Here is an 18173-nt window from a genome sequence, read left to right as displayed (position 1 = left end):
TTATAAGTGTACATGGGTGTATTTGGAATTTGAATGTAAGTTTGGAAAAAAAAACTAATAACAAAATTAATAAATTTGATTATTATGATTTATGAACATTATTCTGTTGATATTCAATGCATTAGAATACAAACATTCTAGACCATAAATTGTTGTTTGACTCTTCCATTGAAATTTATTTTTTTTGTCTACGTATTCGTTCAGACAAAGTTATTTTACCAATATGAACCCCGTCCAAGTTTTCAAAGTTCTATTGCAGGATATCGATGATCAACAGGAAATCACTTACCTACGTCGAAACTTGTGGACCTAGCAAAATGTAGATACTTACATATTTCATTAGTAAGCGGAATTATAATACGAAACTATCGTTCCTCGACCTACCAGATGCTAAGTTGAAGCACAACAATAATATATCTAGTAAAATAATGTAATGAACAACGATAGAATAATTGATATTATGCGTATTTATCATTATTAATTTTTTATTTTGTACTTTGTTATTATTTGAACAGTTTAACAAAATAAAAAATGTCGATAAATAATTGTTCAATAATCGTGTGTTATAGTTATAACATAAAAATCGAGTACAATAGGTTGCGAATGTAAAAAAATTGTTTTGTAAAAGTCGTGTAAGTAAGCTATGTTAATAATATATACAGAAAATTATTATTACTTCATATTATATTATATTATATTGTTTTATATCTCAAAGAATTGTAGGACTAGTGGTTTTCACCTTTCACATTCTCTTTTTCGTAAAAAAATTTAGTTGTCATTTATCAAATATAATAATATAAAAAAAAAAGCAATTTGAGTTATTAATCGCGTTCAATATGTTATTTATATTTTACAATGGTTCTAGAGCAATGATACACTATAACATTAGTATACCTTTGTTTTAATAATAATTGATTCACTAGTCTCCAAAAAAATATATTTTTTGCGTATATATAAAAATTAAAAATTATTGATTGACTACCAAATGAAGGAAATTATACCTTCGTGATTTTTACCGAATACACACATATACACACACACACACACACACACACACACACATATATATATATATATGAGTATTATTTACATATAACTGGTTTCAAAATCAGACAGATTGTTTTGTAAAATATTCATACATGTTTCTTGGGTCTTGTAATAATTGGCAAAAAAGTTATAAACAAGCAAACAATTAGAAATTAGAATTATCAATTTCTGCATAATGCATTCGATTAAATAACATCGCTAACGGGTGTCATTAGACGAAAAATATACAAAAAATTACAAACAAAATTGAAAAAAATATCCTCAATTATGACGACATTTAATTGCAAATAATCACACCAATATTTGAAAAAAAAAATTCATGAGTTTGATTTATATAAATGAGTGTGTGTAATGTCAAGATAATTTTATAATAATACAATATATAATGGATAGAATATAATTTTTTTTTTTGTCATTTATTTTTTTGTTGTATAATCTGTGAAATATTTTTTTTAAATATGAATTTAATTAAGGTACGATATGTACTACAAATTATGATCATATTAAATACATAGTTTTCGGAATGTAAAGTATATTAGCAAATGGCATTATAAAAATATTGTCACGTGTTTTTCACTTTACATAAATAATAAAATATATATTATATTTATTTGATTTATTCTTGTGTAAAGTATTCATCCGGGGTTAGTCGGCGTAAAGAATGAAAACAATTTTAAAACTATGTAAAATTTCCACAAATTCCATAGTTAAATCACATAAAAATAATATTTACATTTTTTAATTATTGCTTTTATTGTAGCATTCATCAGTGTCCCAAACTATAGATCTACTATAGATTTTTTTTTTTATATTGTAGATTTTAAATGTGCAAACCACAAACTGTGATTTAATTTAATTTTACCATTAAATTTATTTCTATTTTTTGATATGAAAATAAACAAATTAATCATTCAACCTAATTGACAGTCAAAAACACATTTCAAAAAAGTGACTTAGATTTTCTCATCAACTCATACGCTTATGTAGGTATGTACAAAGCAATAGTAACGAGTAACAACTGCAATTTTATTTCAACGAAATGTTCGTGTAAAAACTATTCTGACCTGCAGATTTATATAAATATAATAATATAATGTATATATAGACACTAAGACTTTCACATTACCTACATTTATCCAAATAGTACGCCTTTTGTCATTTGTCGTTAAAAGAAAGACAAATGTCACGACCATTGATAATAGCATAATAATACGCGCGAGTTTACGACTGGACGTACAATGGTTCACTATATATTATACAAGCATAAGCATATTATTACACATATAATAATATACTGTATCTTAAAATTTTCAACAATTTGAAATAACTTTATTTTTACTCTACACACTTAGGAAATAAATACATGTTTAAATAATATGATTTGTGATACAGACGTGATTATTATGTATTATAATGCATGAAATATTAGAGTAAATAAATTTTTTAATATCGGTAGTATAATAATATATATACTATAAAATATATATATTCTATGTATAGGTACGTAGATTGGAAATACCTGTTATTCTATTTATCGTGTTTGGTTCGTGAAACTCGATGGATTAACGATTTGGACAATATTTATTTAAATATTTTGAATGTGAAATCAAATTAGGAAAATATAAAATAAACTACTATACTATATACACTTTATATATTTTTTATGTTCTCTCATTGCACGACGATAAAGTACACTATAATATTATAAATCTTTATAAACCATCATACGTGATTGAGAAAAATCCAAATCTTTGCACACGTTCTTACAAATAAATATGCTTGAGTGGGGCCATCCAATATACTCCATATACATATGTGTATTATATATATATATGTATTAATATTATTAAATATTCTGCCATTCGTCGTGACTTCACACACAACCTATATAAATTAAATATTTTTCGGAACAGGTTTATCTCATAGCTGGTATACGATGTGATGTGTTAAACACGCCGAAAAGTGATAGGAATTGAGTAGTGTCTTGTATATATTTCCATTTACAATATAATAATAATATTAAAGTGCCAATCGAACGATTTTCATGATTGGCTCGTATTAGTATCAGTATATAAGAGTATATAATATATACTCGTATAGTCGTATATTATATGTGATACTAATAATTTGTTTGGGCGATCAATCAGTCGTCGTTCCTTATGACTTCAAAAAATAAATCCAAATACATAGTCTAAAATATACTACACTTTCTATATACGTATAAAATAAATAAGTATCATGCCTTTATATCTTAGTGACTTTTCATCATTGTATTTATTATACTCTCGCGCACTAGCGCTTGATATCTCGGTCTTGACTTTCATAAAAACTTGAATTAATAACTACCAGGTTACAGATTTCCAAACGTGTAAATACAATAATGGGTATGCTTTTTAACAAAGGTGGCTTTTACTACAGTATATGTAATAAATGGTAATTATTTGTGTGAGCCGTTGTCTTTTCAAGACACGGAAGGCCGATGATTATACTGTGTCGGTCCGACAGACTTGTTTCTTTCCCCCTCAGTCCACGAACTAACTTATAAAATACAATAAATATAAATATATATAGTAGTCGTATTGGAATATAAAATAATATCACTTTAAAAATAAAAATAAAAATATAAACACAATATTCTTGACACGATGCACTCGTCCGCGATCGTAGTGTCCAGTGATCCGTAAATAATAACTTCAAACCGAACTCCCATTATTATAAGTCGCACAAGGACTTCGGACATTTGAAAATATCGACTTGACCTTGTCGATATTTTGTTTTTATTTTTACGTACATTTGTGTGGTAGACGAGAAGTCGAGGACCACTTATACTTGTTACTAGTATAGGCACTACAAGTATAAATATATGCGCTAATATCTGATATTATTTACCTACCTATTTATGTTATATTATTATCTTATGAGAACTACAAAAACACATACACACTAACTGCAGGCCACGGTTACAATTGAATGGGAAAAGTATATACATCATAATGCGTACTTATTATATTTATGTATACAATATACACATAATAGTAACATACTGCAATACACAAACCCGGGATACACAAGTATACAAAATATAATAAGTGTGCCACTAGGCTATATTATAGAAAAGTCTACGAATCACATGTTGTAAGATTTTTGAACGTATATATATATAAACGCTATAGTCTATATTATATTACATAGATACAAACATTCAAATACTCCAGACTTTTACACACACATATATATATATATATATATATATACAATACATATACATGCTAATAGACGCAGTCTTGTTTTTCGAAGCTATGGAAAATGTCAAGAAATGGTTTGCGCAACGTATATCGTATACTAAACCACGGTGTAAATATGAGCATATATGAGCACGAGCACGTGTGTATGTATTTTAGGCCAATTAGTGGCTAACGATTAACCTGAAAAGAAAAATAGCAGAAAAATAATGTGTTGCACTGCCGACAAAACTGCCGTTTACAGTGTTATGATAATGATAATATAGTAGTGAAAGCAGCAAAATGATAAACAACTATGTGCAGCACAGTGCACAGTGACAAAACGGTATACCTATATACATGTGGCACATTCCTCCGAGAGATTATAATACATACATAATGTTTTACGTCCGTTTGATGATCGCCTCGCCCGCCTATAATCAACAATATATTACTCGTATAATACCAAAATAATAATAATACAATAATATGTAGGTATTTATGCATGATCACTGGTGATACTGTAGCAAAATCTTCTGCACCGTTATCCTCGTATTCTAACTATACATAATATTATATACCTACAGCAGAATCGTTCTACCGCAGAAAGGTCACTGTAGTCGACAACGACGGAGCATTAAAGTCTCCAGACGATGACGGACTGCAAGACATGACGTGATAGATGACGAGGTATACAACACTGCAGTATTACTTGTACATATATAGGTGCGCGTTTTACACATACACGCGTTAGCGATATATTGTGTACGACGTGTTCGTGCGTAGATATGCGTTTTGTGTTTGTACTTATGGTGTATACATCGTATAATTAACCACGTGAGCACCATTTTACGCGTTATAGAAGCCCTCCGTGTATTGTATGTAATCTCTTCGCGATTCCACTCAACAGCTCGTAAATAATATCGTTCGTTATAAATGTTATAATATAATATTATCTATATACCTATACTGAATCTTATAATAGTAATAACATAATCGTAGTAGTAGCTGGTATTCTTGGCCGACTTCAGGTAGCCGCTGGTCAAAACAGTTATTTAAAATCATCAGTCATGGGTGCGTTCCGTGCCGTAATATTGCGCACCTTTACACGATACATATATCGTAGACAACAGTAGCGGTCGATGTCTGTACAATCTGTGTAATATATACATATTATATAACATAAATGATGTATAATATATAATGTTATGCATGTGTACCTATATGTGATATAATAATGGTATCGTCTCTATCACTGCGGGCGTCGTCGTGTCGATGGACATAATATATGTATTATATCGTAGGGATATTATCTGTACAGCACGTATGGCCGAAGACAGACACGAATATTCTCGCCGATAGCTTGTATCTATACACATTATACTTAAAATTAATGCTCCAAGACGGCCGTGAGTTTGGTTTTCAAAAGTTTACGATGTCGATAAGACATTATGCGCTATTTTATCGCGAAGCGCATACCTACACGGGTGCTGTAATGTTTTGTACTTATGTACTAGTATACTATGTTGTATTAAAAGTCAAGTTGAGTCGTAAGTATATGCATACAATGTTGCGCATCGGTTTAATTTATTCTGCGTAGGTATCTATTAAATATATAATATTATATACACATACGCACGGTCTGTGTGTATAAATGCGTACAATAATAGTTAATATAATAATACACAATATAAACGTTGACCTCATTGCGTATAAGACGGCCATCACTAACTTTGGGTCTACAGATACACATATATGTACACACGTACGTTATAATAATATCTGATGGCCTGTGGTTACGGTAACTAATAAATAACATGGTGCACACATCACACACACACACACATCAACACATGGACACACGCAGACCTATCATATCGAAACAATTTACTCGATATACATTATGTTCTCTCGACCACGATAACATAGTAGATGTACAAATACACGCACACACACATACATAGGTATTTACATACACAAACAATTCACTGGCCAATTTAGCCCTATCCCGCAATTTGCCACCGCGGCAAATATACGTGTAGGTACTATGCTATTATAGGTGGGACTACGCGTTCAGCAATTCAATGTGTCCGAAAGCATTAAAATTGTATAACTGTCAGGTACTCACTAGAGTGTATAATAATAATAATAATATGCAATTTTTACAACGAGTTAAAAAAACAAGTTCCAATCAATATACCAACCTATCGTTTGTGATTAACATTCTATCGTGTTGTAAACCACACCACCATATCAATTGTAAAATGGCATTTCAAAAGCATAGGTACTTCGATGATGTAAAGAAAAAAAATTGTATATTTCAAACAAATGCAACACAATTCAAGCATTAATTTAAAAAAACAATGCAACACCGGTCAAACCTCAAGTTCCGCGTGTTTCAACAGGCAACAGCACTGTAAACTACGTTATAATAATAATATTGTATAATATTCACCGTACACAGGTGCAGTTTTCATTTTTTATTTATCTTCTTTAAAACATATAGTGAACTTTGTGTACACACGATTTCGAGGATTTTGTTATTCGCAAATAATTGTATAATTATTTCAGTTAATCAACAAGTTTTTAATTTAATTTTCAAAATATACGTATATCCAATCTAAAATGAAATGTTTGATAATGCAAATTAATGATTTCGTGAACACTGACGGCAGTATTAATGTTTGACCTTGATGTTGTGAAGCCGCAATCACGTAGTCATTATAATATCTTACAGATAGATACGCATAAAAACAACATGTATTATATCAAAAATATGATATTTTATATATACAGTACGAGTATATTATGGTTCTTACCTGGACACTGTGGAGATCTTCTCCTCTGGTCTGACCCCGTTGGTCTTCGCCGCATTTCTGGCGATTCCATCTGCAACAATAATACACAATCATAACTATAATGTTATACAAATAGTATTTTCGATTAGAACATAATATTATTTCATTTCATTTTTGAAAGCTTTAGAAGCTGTACGTCCGTATGCACGATTATTATACCTAGAATAAGACGTCAGGAAAGTCCCCCCTTATATAATATATATATTATTTGTATTATAAGTTGTAATATTATCACATATTTACATCACACGGACATCGATCTTAGAACTTAATCTTCGACACAAATAAAGCAAATTCTGCGGTCTAGATAAACGATGACAACGCGTCACCGATACTAATATTAGTACATTTACGTGGATTAAATAATATTATAAATATTATACTTTTAATTATTATTATTTTAGAAAGCCGCATGCAGCGAATTTGTCGAAAGAGAATAGTTTTAGTGCATAATTCGTGAGAACATCCGGAACAAATATCACGACACAAAAAAAGGATGAAGAGGAAAAAAAATCTGCAAAGCAAAAAAAAACAATAGGAATACCAAAACTGCAACACACACGCTTGGGTCTTGCATTTCTCTGGGGCCGGAGATGGGCGTCACTGTTTCACGGGGAAACAATGCGGCGGTAGTCCGGCGGTCGTAATCAAGACCATATTATGTATGTATATGATAATAGAGATATTTACATGGAAACAATTACAAACGTTAACTCGCACATAAGTGTACCTATAAATACATAAATGTATATTATATATACGCACGTAGGCATCAGTTGCAGGCGCGGACGCCGGACTGAAATACATAGGCATAAGTAGGATGAAATATTTATAAAACACAAACATTTTTAACAAATAAATTATGTTATGTAATGGATAAATTACTAAGCTACATAGATTAAGAGATTTGAGAAAGGAGGATAAAGGGAACTTAGTGTTTAGTATCTTTAAATAATTGTTAAGAACACAAATAAAACTTAACGTATCTTGTTAATGTTTAAGATACACATAAGTAAAATATATGTATGAAACATTAAAACAAAACAATTTTAAGAGTGAGGAAATGGGAGTGTGTACGCAAATGCTAATTTATTAAATTTTTTAAATTTAGTTTTATTTAAAGAAAAGATTAAATCTACTCTAACATTTTATTAATTATTCACCTTTGAAAAAAACAATAAAACGTAAAAATAGTTGTAATTATAATATTATGTGATATTTAGAAATGTTATAAAAGGTTAAAATACATAAAAATTAACATTGCTTTTACGTTTTATTTTATTTTTTTTTTTTTAAAGAACTATAGTTCTATCAAATTATTAAATACTAATAGTCATTCGGAGCATCCGAATAGGATTTTCCTTTCCTGACACTAGAAATAATTAAAAGTAATAATTGCAAGCACATATTGGATTCTGGATAATTTAAAATAGAATACAACTAGTTACGAATGTTTAGTAGTACCTAATAAAGTACACAATTTTGCATCATTCGAACGCAATCAGTTTGATGCAATACGAATACCAAAACATTTATATCGATAATATTTTTATCTAAAAAATGTTCATATAATTTATACACATGTTTATTTTTGCATGATCATATTATTTTTATAAACCAAATTCGAATAATTGACTTTGCGTATAATTTTGATTGTTGCTCCACAGTAACCATATTTTATACACTTAATCGTATTTTCATGAACACACACTCGCGGCATGATTGTTTTTTTTTTGTGCGCAGGTTCAATCTAAAAGTTGTTTACATTATATTCCAAACTCTTGCTGGATAAAATTTGAGACATAATTCGAGTGTAGCCAAGATATTTTTGATACTAATGAAATGAAGCATTAAGTTCTATTGGTTCCACACCATAACCATCGTTTTTTTAGAAGTTTCAAACGAAATTCGTACGCCAAAAGTCCAGTAAGATTTTATTTGCAATAATATTATACCTACTGTAATAATGTTATAATGTACGTGTGGTATAGTTGTAGGCTAGCGCCGTGTGCATGAAAACGTTTCAAAAGCGAGCAAAAGTAAAAGCGGTGCTCTAGTTAGGTATTATAAATTATACCAACTCTTAGCAGGTGATACTGTATAATACTAATACATTATAAAGTATTGTATGCAGAAATATACAGGGTAATCATTTCAACTATCAACACTAATTAACTCAAAATATTTTCATTTTCAGAAAAAAAAAAAATAGTACATTTATTGTTTAAGAGCATTTTTGTAACAATTACAATAATTTATAATTTTTCTATATCCTCATAATTTTTAAAGTTATTTAGTATTTAAAATATTATCTACATTATGCATAATACAAAATAATATATAAAAAAAGTAGAATAATAAATATAGTAAAATTAAGAATAAAAAACACGACAGATTTACGTTTGGATATTTGGGTATTAAAAAATATACCTCATAATCTAGCTATGTTAAAAAAAAAAGATGAATTATTAAAGTACAAATGAGTGTTTACGATCAAAAAGTCACCCGATATATAAATATGTACATATGCAGGTATACAATATAATATAATAATATTGTTAAGGTAACTTATATGTAATATCGTGTGCACGACAACGATTTAGCGTGCAGATACTTATGAGTCTAAGTTTACATAATAGGTACTAGGTACCCGCCGCTTCACAGCCGTAGATTAACAATATCTGATAAGTCTTGAGCTCGTTTCCGTGTAAACCTTCTTATCAAAAATATTAAAAATAACATTTTTAAGAATAGTCAATCTTTTATTGACACGTCATTTTATTTGCATGCTGCACATACACGATAGCGATATGATTTTTATGTTACATAATCATACTATCGTACGTCAAAATTAGTCGATGAGATAGAAATAATATAAATATTTATTCAAAAAGGAAATATTTTTGCAGAGAGATGAGCCGAAGACGAGTGAAATGGGTGTCGCGTGAGTATAGAAAACGAAAGAGACGATGGAAAAAAATAAAAAGAAGAGAAAAACAAAAAAAATAATATAAAATAAAATAAAATACGATCCCTAACTATTTTTATTTAACCGTGTATTTGGTGCGAAAAAACGCTATCGTTATTTAACTGTCGCGGTTTTTCTTTTCTACGTACAATTATACACGTCCTATTCCTACATAATATAGGCAAGGTATACGACGTCGAATGTACTCGCGACGGTAGAATGTCGATCGATCTGTCACGGTGTTACTTGGAACTATGTATATATATATATATATATATATGTTATATTATGTAAAATTGGTAGAGGTAGGTACACCGATCGCTTCCGGTATACACGTACACAAAGGATATTGCTTCGCAATCGACACGAAACGATATTATAATAATATAACATTGGATCGTCGCGTTTTTTTTTTTGTATTTCTTCAGTTTCCGACGAAATCGCGCGCGCCGCGACTTACGCCAATTTCGGATTTCGGACCACGGTTTCAAATAGTGTGTGTGCGTGAGAGGAAGAGAGGGTAACAGATAGGTGTGCGTATTTCGTTTTTATTGCGTACGCAACGACGACAGCATTAGTATAATAATACGAGTATAATATGACGTACCTACGCATCATTGTCGTTTTGTAGTTTTTTTCGTAGTGTTTGATTCATAAAACGCTATTGGATTTTTCCCATAGAGTACGCGGACAACTCATAAATTGTTCGCTGTATGAAAAAACTACGTTTCTTCTGACTCGCTTTTAAATGTCTGTAATAATCCGAATGAAAAGAAATGTACAAAAAAAACCAAACATTTCGGCCAATCCTCTCGGTGTTGATCATCCATAGGCGATTGTTGAGATTAATAGCTATAACATCAGTATAGCTGATGATAATCGAAATTTTTAAAGGAAAAAAAAACCTCCGATTCGTAACATGGGAAATAAGCTTTTCGTTGTGTTTGAAACTGGGATGACGAAGATGTTTGATATTGCACGGCGTTAGACAAATTTAAACAATAAGTGTTCATCGGTCGTCGATAAATGTACCGCAAAATTATATAACTTATATATATATATATATTTATACGTACGTATTTTGTAATACAACTGCATATCATTTTGCAAATAAAAAATTAAAAAAATGAACAAAATTCACAGAATAATACAAAATATACATATATTTATATATATTCAACCACCATAATATTATTGCTGCTCGTATAATTTAAACGCGATGTCTCCTCGGTTTCCCAAAAATGTCAATATAATTCGCGTAGACTACAGTTATATTTTCTACAAAAATTTTATCGTAAATAAAGTTTTTAAATGAAAAAATTTAAACAAAAAATTATACAGACATTTTATACAACGATATATAACACATATATTATCGAATTCATCCTCTTTGAAGTGTATCACAATGATACGTATTATATAGGTAGTAGACGAATAGTGTCCAAAACGCAAACGTACTGGATTTATTATAATTATTATTATTTTAATAGGTAGGTATAGAATACATATTAGACAGGTGTCCAGTACCTTGTAATTCGTCCAAAGTTACCTAAGGCTGACGTAATATGTATTATTGTATATTCAATAAATATTTTATTATAGTGTAGTATACTAGGAGCGGACAATATTAATGCGGTTAGATATTAGCAAACCTTTGAAATCGTCGTTAAATTATGTACATGAACATAAATACGATGTTTACTGCTACGCTCAAACTATTGACTTGTTAATCGTTATGAACATAACGGAGTCTTATAGTCTTATTATTATATATTATTATTATTTATTTGAATTTAAAAACACGCAAGTATATAGTATATGTATAGTCTTTATAGATATTATTAAAATTACGGTAAACCGCTGTTTAGTCGATTCGATTGCTACTAAATATTATGGTAATAATAATATATAAGTACGAAAAACAGTAATGATAAGTAACACAGTAGTAACAATTTGAACTTAATAATAATGTTTGTGTGTGATGCACAATCAATTAAACCAGCTTCGTTCATTTTTTTCAGACGATTTTTGAGATTTCGTAAATTTAAAAATATCACTATCGTATTATATGCACACAATATCACATTGTATGTAAGTACTTTTATTTCATGCAGTAAAGAGACATTAAAAACGTCAACATCTCTGCTCAGAAAAACACAAACAATGATAAATAACAGACTGCATTGAATTATAACGTCTTGGACGCATTCAACAGCAATATTATTCAATATTCTGTGTGTGTACAGCTTTTCATATCGGAACTTTCTTAAACGACCACATTTTACGCTGTTATAAGCAACGTTATTATCATTATAGAACCTATCGGCGATGTCACGTTATAATATTATAAAAATATATACTGATGCAGTAAAACGTAATGCATATTTATTCGACACCATAATGGTATATTATGCCTATAATATAATTTCATTACAGAAAGTAAAAATCTCTGAACTGAAATATTATTGTTTACTTGCACAACACAATCGATGATAAAAATACCTATATGTTATAATTTAGTATACATAATATAAAGATCCGTCTTAATGAAACTCAGTTAAGACATAACGCGCGTATATATAGCGTAACACCAACAATACATTCGAAAACCATGTACCTACTTTCATTGCCACGCGAGCGTGGTTCTCTATATTATTATATTATTTAAATAGTATATTAACATGTCGCAGTGTCGCAGATTTAGTCTTTTTAATTTTTCGTATTAATATTTTTAGCATTTTTTACAAAGCTATTTTGAACATAATATTTTAACGAATAATAATTCGTATCTTTAAATGACTAAAACTATCATTTAGTCATTTTTTTGTCAGGACTGTCGGTCACATGCATATAGAAGACCATTAACAGCCACCGCTTATAATGCTTATACTGAAAATAAGCAAAATAAAAAAAAATAAAAACAATTTTCTACGTTTTTATCACTTTGGTATAATAAATATAAGCATTTCAGTCCAGATCAACTCATTATCACCTTGGCACATTTACCAAATTCTTATTTTATATGAGTTGATGCTTTGTGTCTCTGTTCGGTCAATGTTGCAAATTCTTATAATATTATATACTTATACTTGGATTATACGTTTGTCGAAAAAAAGTAAAATCAATAATATTCTAAAAAAAAGTAAATTGAATGAGACGTTTAAAATATTCTGATGATAATTTACACGAGACAAAGTTGTACGAAGTTAAAATCGTCGTTGAGATGTTATTTGTTGGTATACACACACCCATCTTCAGCCACTTGCAATATTCATTTTCATCGTCGTGTGGTTTATTATATTGTCATCATTATACAATAATTTATAATGATATAATATTTGTGTGTTGTAGACAATGTGTGATGGATCTATCGTGACATGAATAATTTTTCCTTTTGTTTTCCTTTCTCGATAATATGCATTTATAATAAACATGGCATAATATAACATGTGAATTTGTGCACTGCACGCGTGTCCATTGCATCTTCAAAATGTATATACATATAATATGTAGTCTGTCCACATTATTGTAGTTAAGTAATTTATAGTATGAACATTATACTTATATACTCGTATAAACAGTAGCCATTGTATATATTGCAAATTAATACGAAAAAATCAAAATTATAATATCAATAACAATATTTATAAGAATATTTTATATTATAATATAATAGTGAAACCTTGTCTGCGCTAAGACCGAGCTGATTTTCCAATCAGATTAAAAGTTTGTAACGTGCAATTGCATTCCAGTGCAATACAATTTTACCTTTTTACTAGTAAAAACACAGCACAAATTTGTGCACAGAAATATATTTTATATTATTGGCTTAATTTCACCAATAATATATTGTACCTATACCGTTATTATGGCCAGTAAATACTATATAGCAACTACAGGTTTGAAAATAATATTCTATATGAGATATCATTAAATAATTATTTATTGACATTCGGACTACGTTTTTTTTTCCTAAAAATTATAAGAACTAAATTTTTTAAATTTTTTTTTTTTATTTTACTACGTAATTAAGAATTTACTTTTAACTGACTAAAGAATTAAGGAATATTATAAGCCTAATTTCTGTTACAGTTTTTTTTTTTAAGTATGAACTAATTAGAGGAACTTTTTATTCAATTTTTAAATTTTAATTTATAATTGATCGTTTTATAAATAATTTACTTTAATAAATCTTTTGTGTATATATATATATTTTCTTAAATATTAATAATACTATTGTATAAACTTATAAGAAAATATATTATTATAGTCAATTTTTAAGGTTTTATACTCGGTGTATACTTTTTTGTTAATATTTATAAAAAACTTAAAGAAATTGAAAATTGAAAATTCTATAAATAGATCGAAATAAAAATCGAATTATTTAGACAATTATTTCATAATATGTACGAAATACTATGTAATATTTGGTAAAAATTTCAAGTATCTACAATAATTTGTTTTTTACTTTAAATTTTAAACTAAGAAAATGGTTTGATGAGTAGATATTCGTTATTTTACACATGAATATCAAATTTTATCAAAATTAAACTTCAGACGCTTAAAATAATTTATTTATGAAATTACGTTCAATTATTTTTCTAGATTTTTTAAATTTCATTATTAATTAAAATTTAAAATGTCAGGTGAGAATATTAAAAATTTTATGAATTTTTAATTATGAAAATATTTGAAAATATTTGCCACATTTAATAACATAATAGCTTATATAGGTATATGGTGTGAATGTTGACTATCATTAATCGTTATTTTTTATACTCTCACTCTATATATATATATATATATATATATATATATATATATATATATTGTAATAACAGTAGTTTTTGGTTTTAAAATAAGTGCGGGAGACTTGAACTCTTTATCAACTGATGTTGATGTAGGGTCGTGCCTATACGTCCTTAAATTATTATTTCTGGTTTCCACAGACTTTAAGACCATCCCGTAAAAATAATAATGATATTATAGATATGAAGTTCTACATTTTATAATATACTCACGATTCTTTTTTCTCTTAGATGCTTTGTTTATTGCCCACAACAATAGACTATCACAGTTACCTTATTAATTAGACATGAAATTATTTTAAAAAGTAAGGAAAAATATTGAACTCTGTTACTGTTGGTGACCGGTAGTAAAAGTTTATATTTACCTATATACCACGAATAATGTTCGTAGATATATCTGGAGTCGTGATTTGATGACCTCTGAAGGTATATATTTTATATACTTATAAACTTCACGTTGTATATTATACATAAATATATATAAATAAATACACAATATATATATATTTATTATGGTTAGGATAGGTTACCTGCACCCATTGGGCACACGTATGGTCGATGTTGTTGCAGGTAATCGGTGAATCGAAGAGTGTTTGAAGTAGCTTTCATGCTAATACGGTTCATAATACTATTTATTGTAATTTCCTATAACTTATAATATAATACGAACAATTCTGACGCGTATCATTATTATTTTCAATTGCTTTGAGTCGTAGGAAACAAGCAACGACGCTTGCATTATAATATAATATCAAACCAATAGAATATATGATGCTTAGTGAATACGAAAATAGTTAAAATATACTCTTTTGATTGATCAAGTGATCAAAACCAATATGTATATAAATTAATATACGTCTGATAGCGATTATCGTAAAATATATTAATGTCAACAAAATATTAAAATAATATTATACTAATTATATTTAATTTGCTTTTTATTTCCACAAAATATATGCTTTCAAAATATATAGGTAGTTATTTCATTAAAATTCTACTATTAAATAAAATTATCTTTTAATGACTTATGGGTTATTAAATGGAACAAGCCTATAATCATTTCGTTATGCGCATAAACAATTTCTTGGAAATTATAAAAATCTAAGACGCATGAACTTCAATAAACGTTAAGTTATTAAACTAACAATGATTTATTTATAGTTTATACACTTAAAGTCCATGGTGAATGTTGATTTATTTAACTGTGGAGCAATTATAAGTAAATCAAAATCACAGGATAGATCGTCATTTATAATTTAGATCTTAGATACTTAAAATACATGGATTATTTACTTCCACTGTTAACGGGATTATAGGGAAATTATAAATAAGTACCAATACATGAATCCATAATTTCGATAATTTCAAGTTAAAGTCATTATTATATTACGACAAATAATGCATAGACGAAATTAACTAAGAGAAAGTTAAAATAGAGATAAATTTACATGGATCTATAATTTTTTTTAAATTCATGAGCTAAAGTTATTATTATACTATTAAAAAATAATGTCTGTAATTTCTCTTGCACAAATCATAATACAGCTTTACAATCATTATTTTGTGGAACAACCAAAAACACGAGATTTATCGACAAAATAAAATTGTTAGCATATTGTATGCTTGAAAAAATTCTGTAACTACATTTTTATTTTTGAAAATCTACGTTATTCTTATAATAAATGTGTACTAATATTAAAGTCTTAGTCTTCTTTGTTTTATATTGAAATTTATCAACCTAAAAATCATTACTTTAAAGATTAAAATTCAAACAGTATTATAAATGATAAATATATAACTAATTAAATTCGTGTTCTAAATACAAAAGTCAAAATAAGTATTAAGTATACTTTGTTTTAAATAACAAATTCAATTTAAAAAAATATATTTATGACGGTAAATAGCAATATTTAAAACCACTAGTTGTATGAATAAAATATACGATGTAATTCAATTATAAATTTTTTTTGTTTCCATTTTTTTCTCTCTCTTTCTTACTTGTATTAATATTACCCAATGGCCATTGCTGTTGAGGATTTATTTGAGTAAAAAATAAAAATAAAAAATAAAAAAATAAAAGATATACGTAATAACTACAGATTATTAGAAAATTTTCAAACTGTATTACAATACATTTTAAGATCAAATATGAACAAAAAAATTACATTTAACATAATATAGGCTTTCTTTATTTTTTAACTTATAATATTGATGATGTTACAGACGTCAAGTATTTACGTGTACACTCATATAAAGTAATATCTGCAGTAAGGTAGTCGTATGAAATAATTATTCATTCACAACGCTGTTCCACATAAATTACGCCATGAATTAAACATCATATTACAATACTTATTCGCAAAAGTTAGGATGAATCGGGAAACAACAAAATATTATCATACATACCTAATGTACGCATCATGGGCGTAGGTAAGGGGGGTTTGGATATTCAAACACCCCCCGAAATTAAAGATAAAACTGAATAAATAATTCATACTTAATTTTAATGTTTTATAATATTAATATAAAGCTAGACTAAACCTCCCCCCCACCCAAAAATATTTCCTACCTACACCCATGGTACGCACTTATGTTATATTTATACAGTTCACGTGCATACTGTCATCGATTACAATTCGTAATAAATTATAAGAATTTGTATTAAAAAAATAAATAAATACAAATTAATACAAAATAGTTATCTCTGTGTAACATAATAATATATGTTATTAATATTCATTTACTAAACGCCAATTATTTATAATATTTTATGGGTTCCGTCACTTTAAAATTTCTTTCTGTCCATCCCACGGACTTATATATTTAATAAGGTTTTTTTTTTATATGACTTTAGGGTAATGTTCAAAAATCAAATGTATTAGATATACGTATTATGCGTGGGCTGGTAAAAAATGACAGTAAATAGTGAATATGCGTAAAGAAAGTTTACAGTAATTAATGAATAGAAGTCAATTTTGGCGGGGTTAAACCACTTTGTATTTCAATAGTTTTATGTTTAAAAAAATAAATCACTTAATTGTATTTATTTTTATTTAAACAAATAAAAATTTCTTAGGTACTTATATTTTATACAAAATATAATTTTTTGTATTATTCATCTGGCTATATCACACTAAATATTTGTACACAGTTTAATGTAATAATAATCACCCAACCAACATTGTGTTCGGTTGTATATTTTTCTAACCATTCCATTTGAACATCTGGTTGTATTCACGAAATCGCTAATTTAAAAAAAAATATACCTATA

General features: G+C 28.0%; 1 protein-coding gene across 1 annotated transcript in view; it reads right to left on the bottom strand.

Annotated features, from left to right (window-relative positions):
* LOC112593774 (calpain-1 catalytic subunit-like) overlaps positions 1–18173 on the bottom strand; it is an 87522-nt gene that overhangs the window by 36422 nt on the left and 32927 nt on the right. The window contains exon 3 of the mRNA XM_025338317.1: positions 7088–7157. Within this exon, the coding sequence (XP_025194102.1) occupies positions 7088–7157 (70 nt within the window). The remainder of the gene's footprint in view (positions 1–7087; positions 7158–18173) is intronic.

Source organism: Melanaphis sacchari, unplaced genomic scaffold (genome assembly GCF_002803265.2).
Source record: "Melanaphis sacchari strain LSU unplaced genomic scaffold, SCAv2.0 Contig20_pilon_pilon, whole genome shotgun sequence".
Lineage (NCBI taxonomy): Eukaryota > Metazoa > Arthropoda > Insecta > Hemiptera > Aphididae > Melanaphis > Melanaphis sacchari.
Note: the sequence above shows the minus strand (reverse complement) of the source record. Positions and strands in the feature narration are given on the sequence as shown.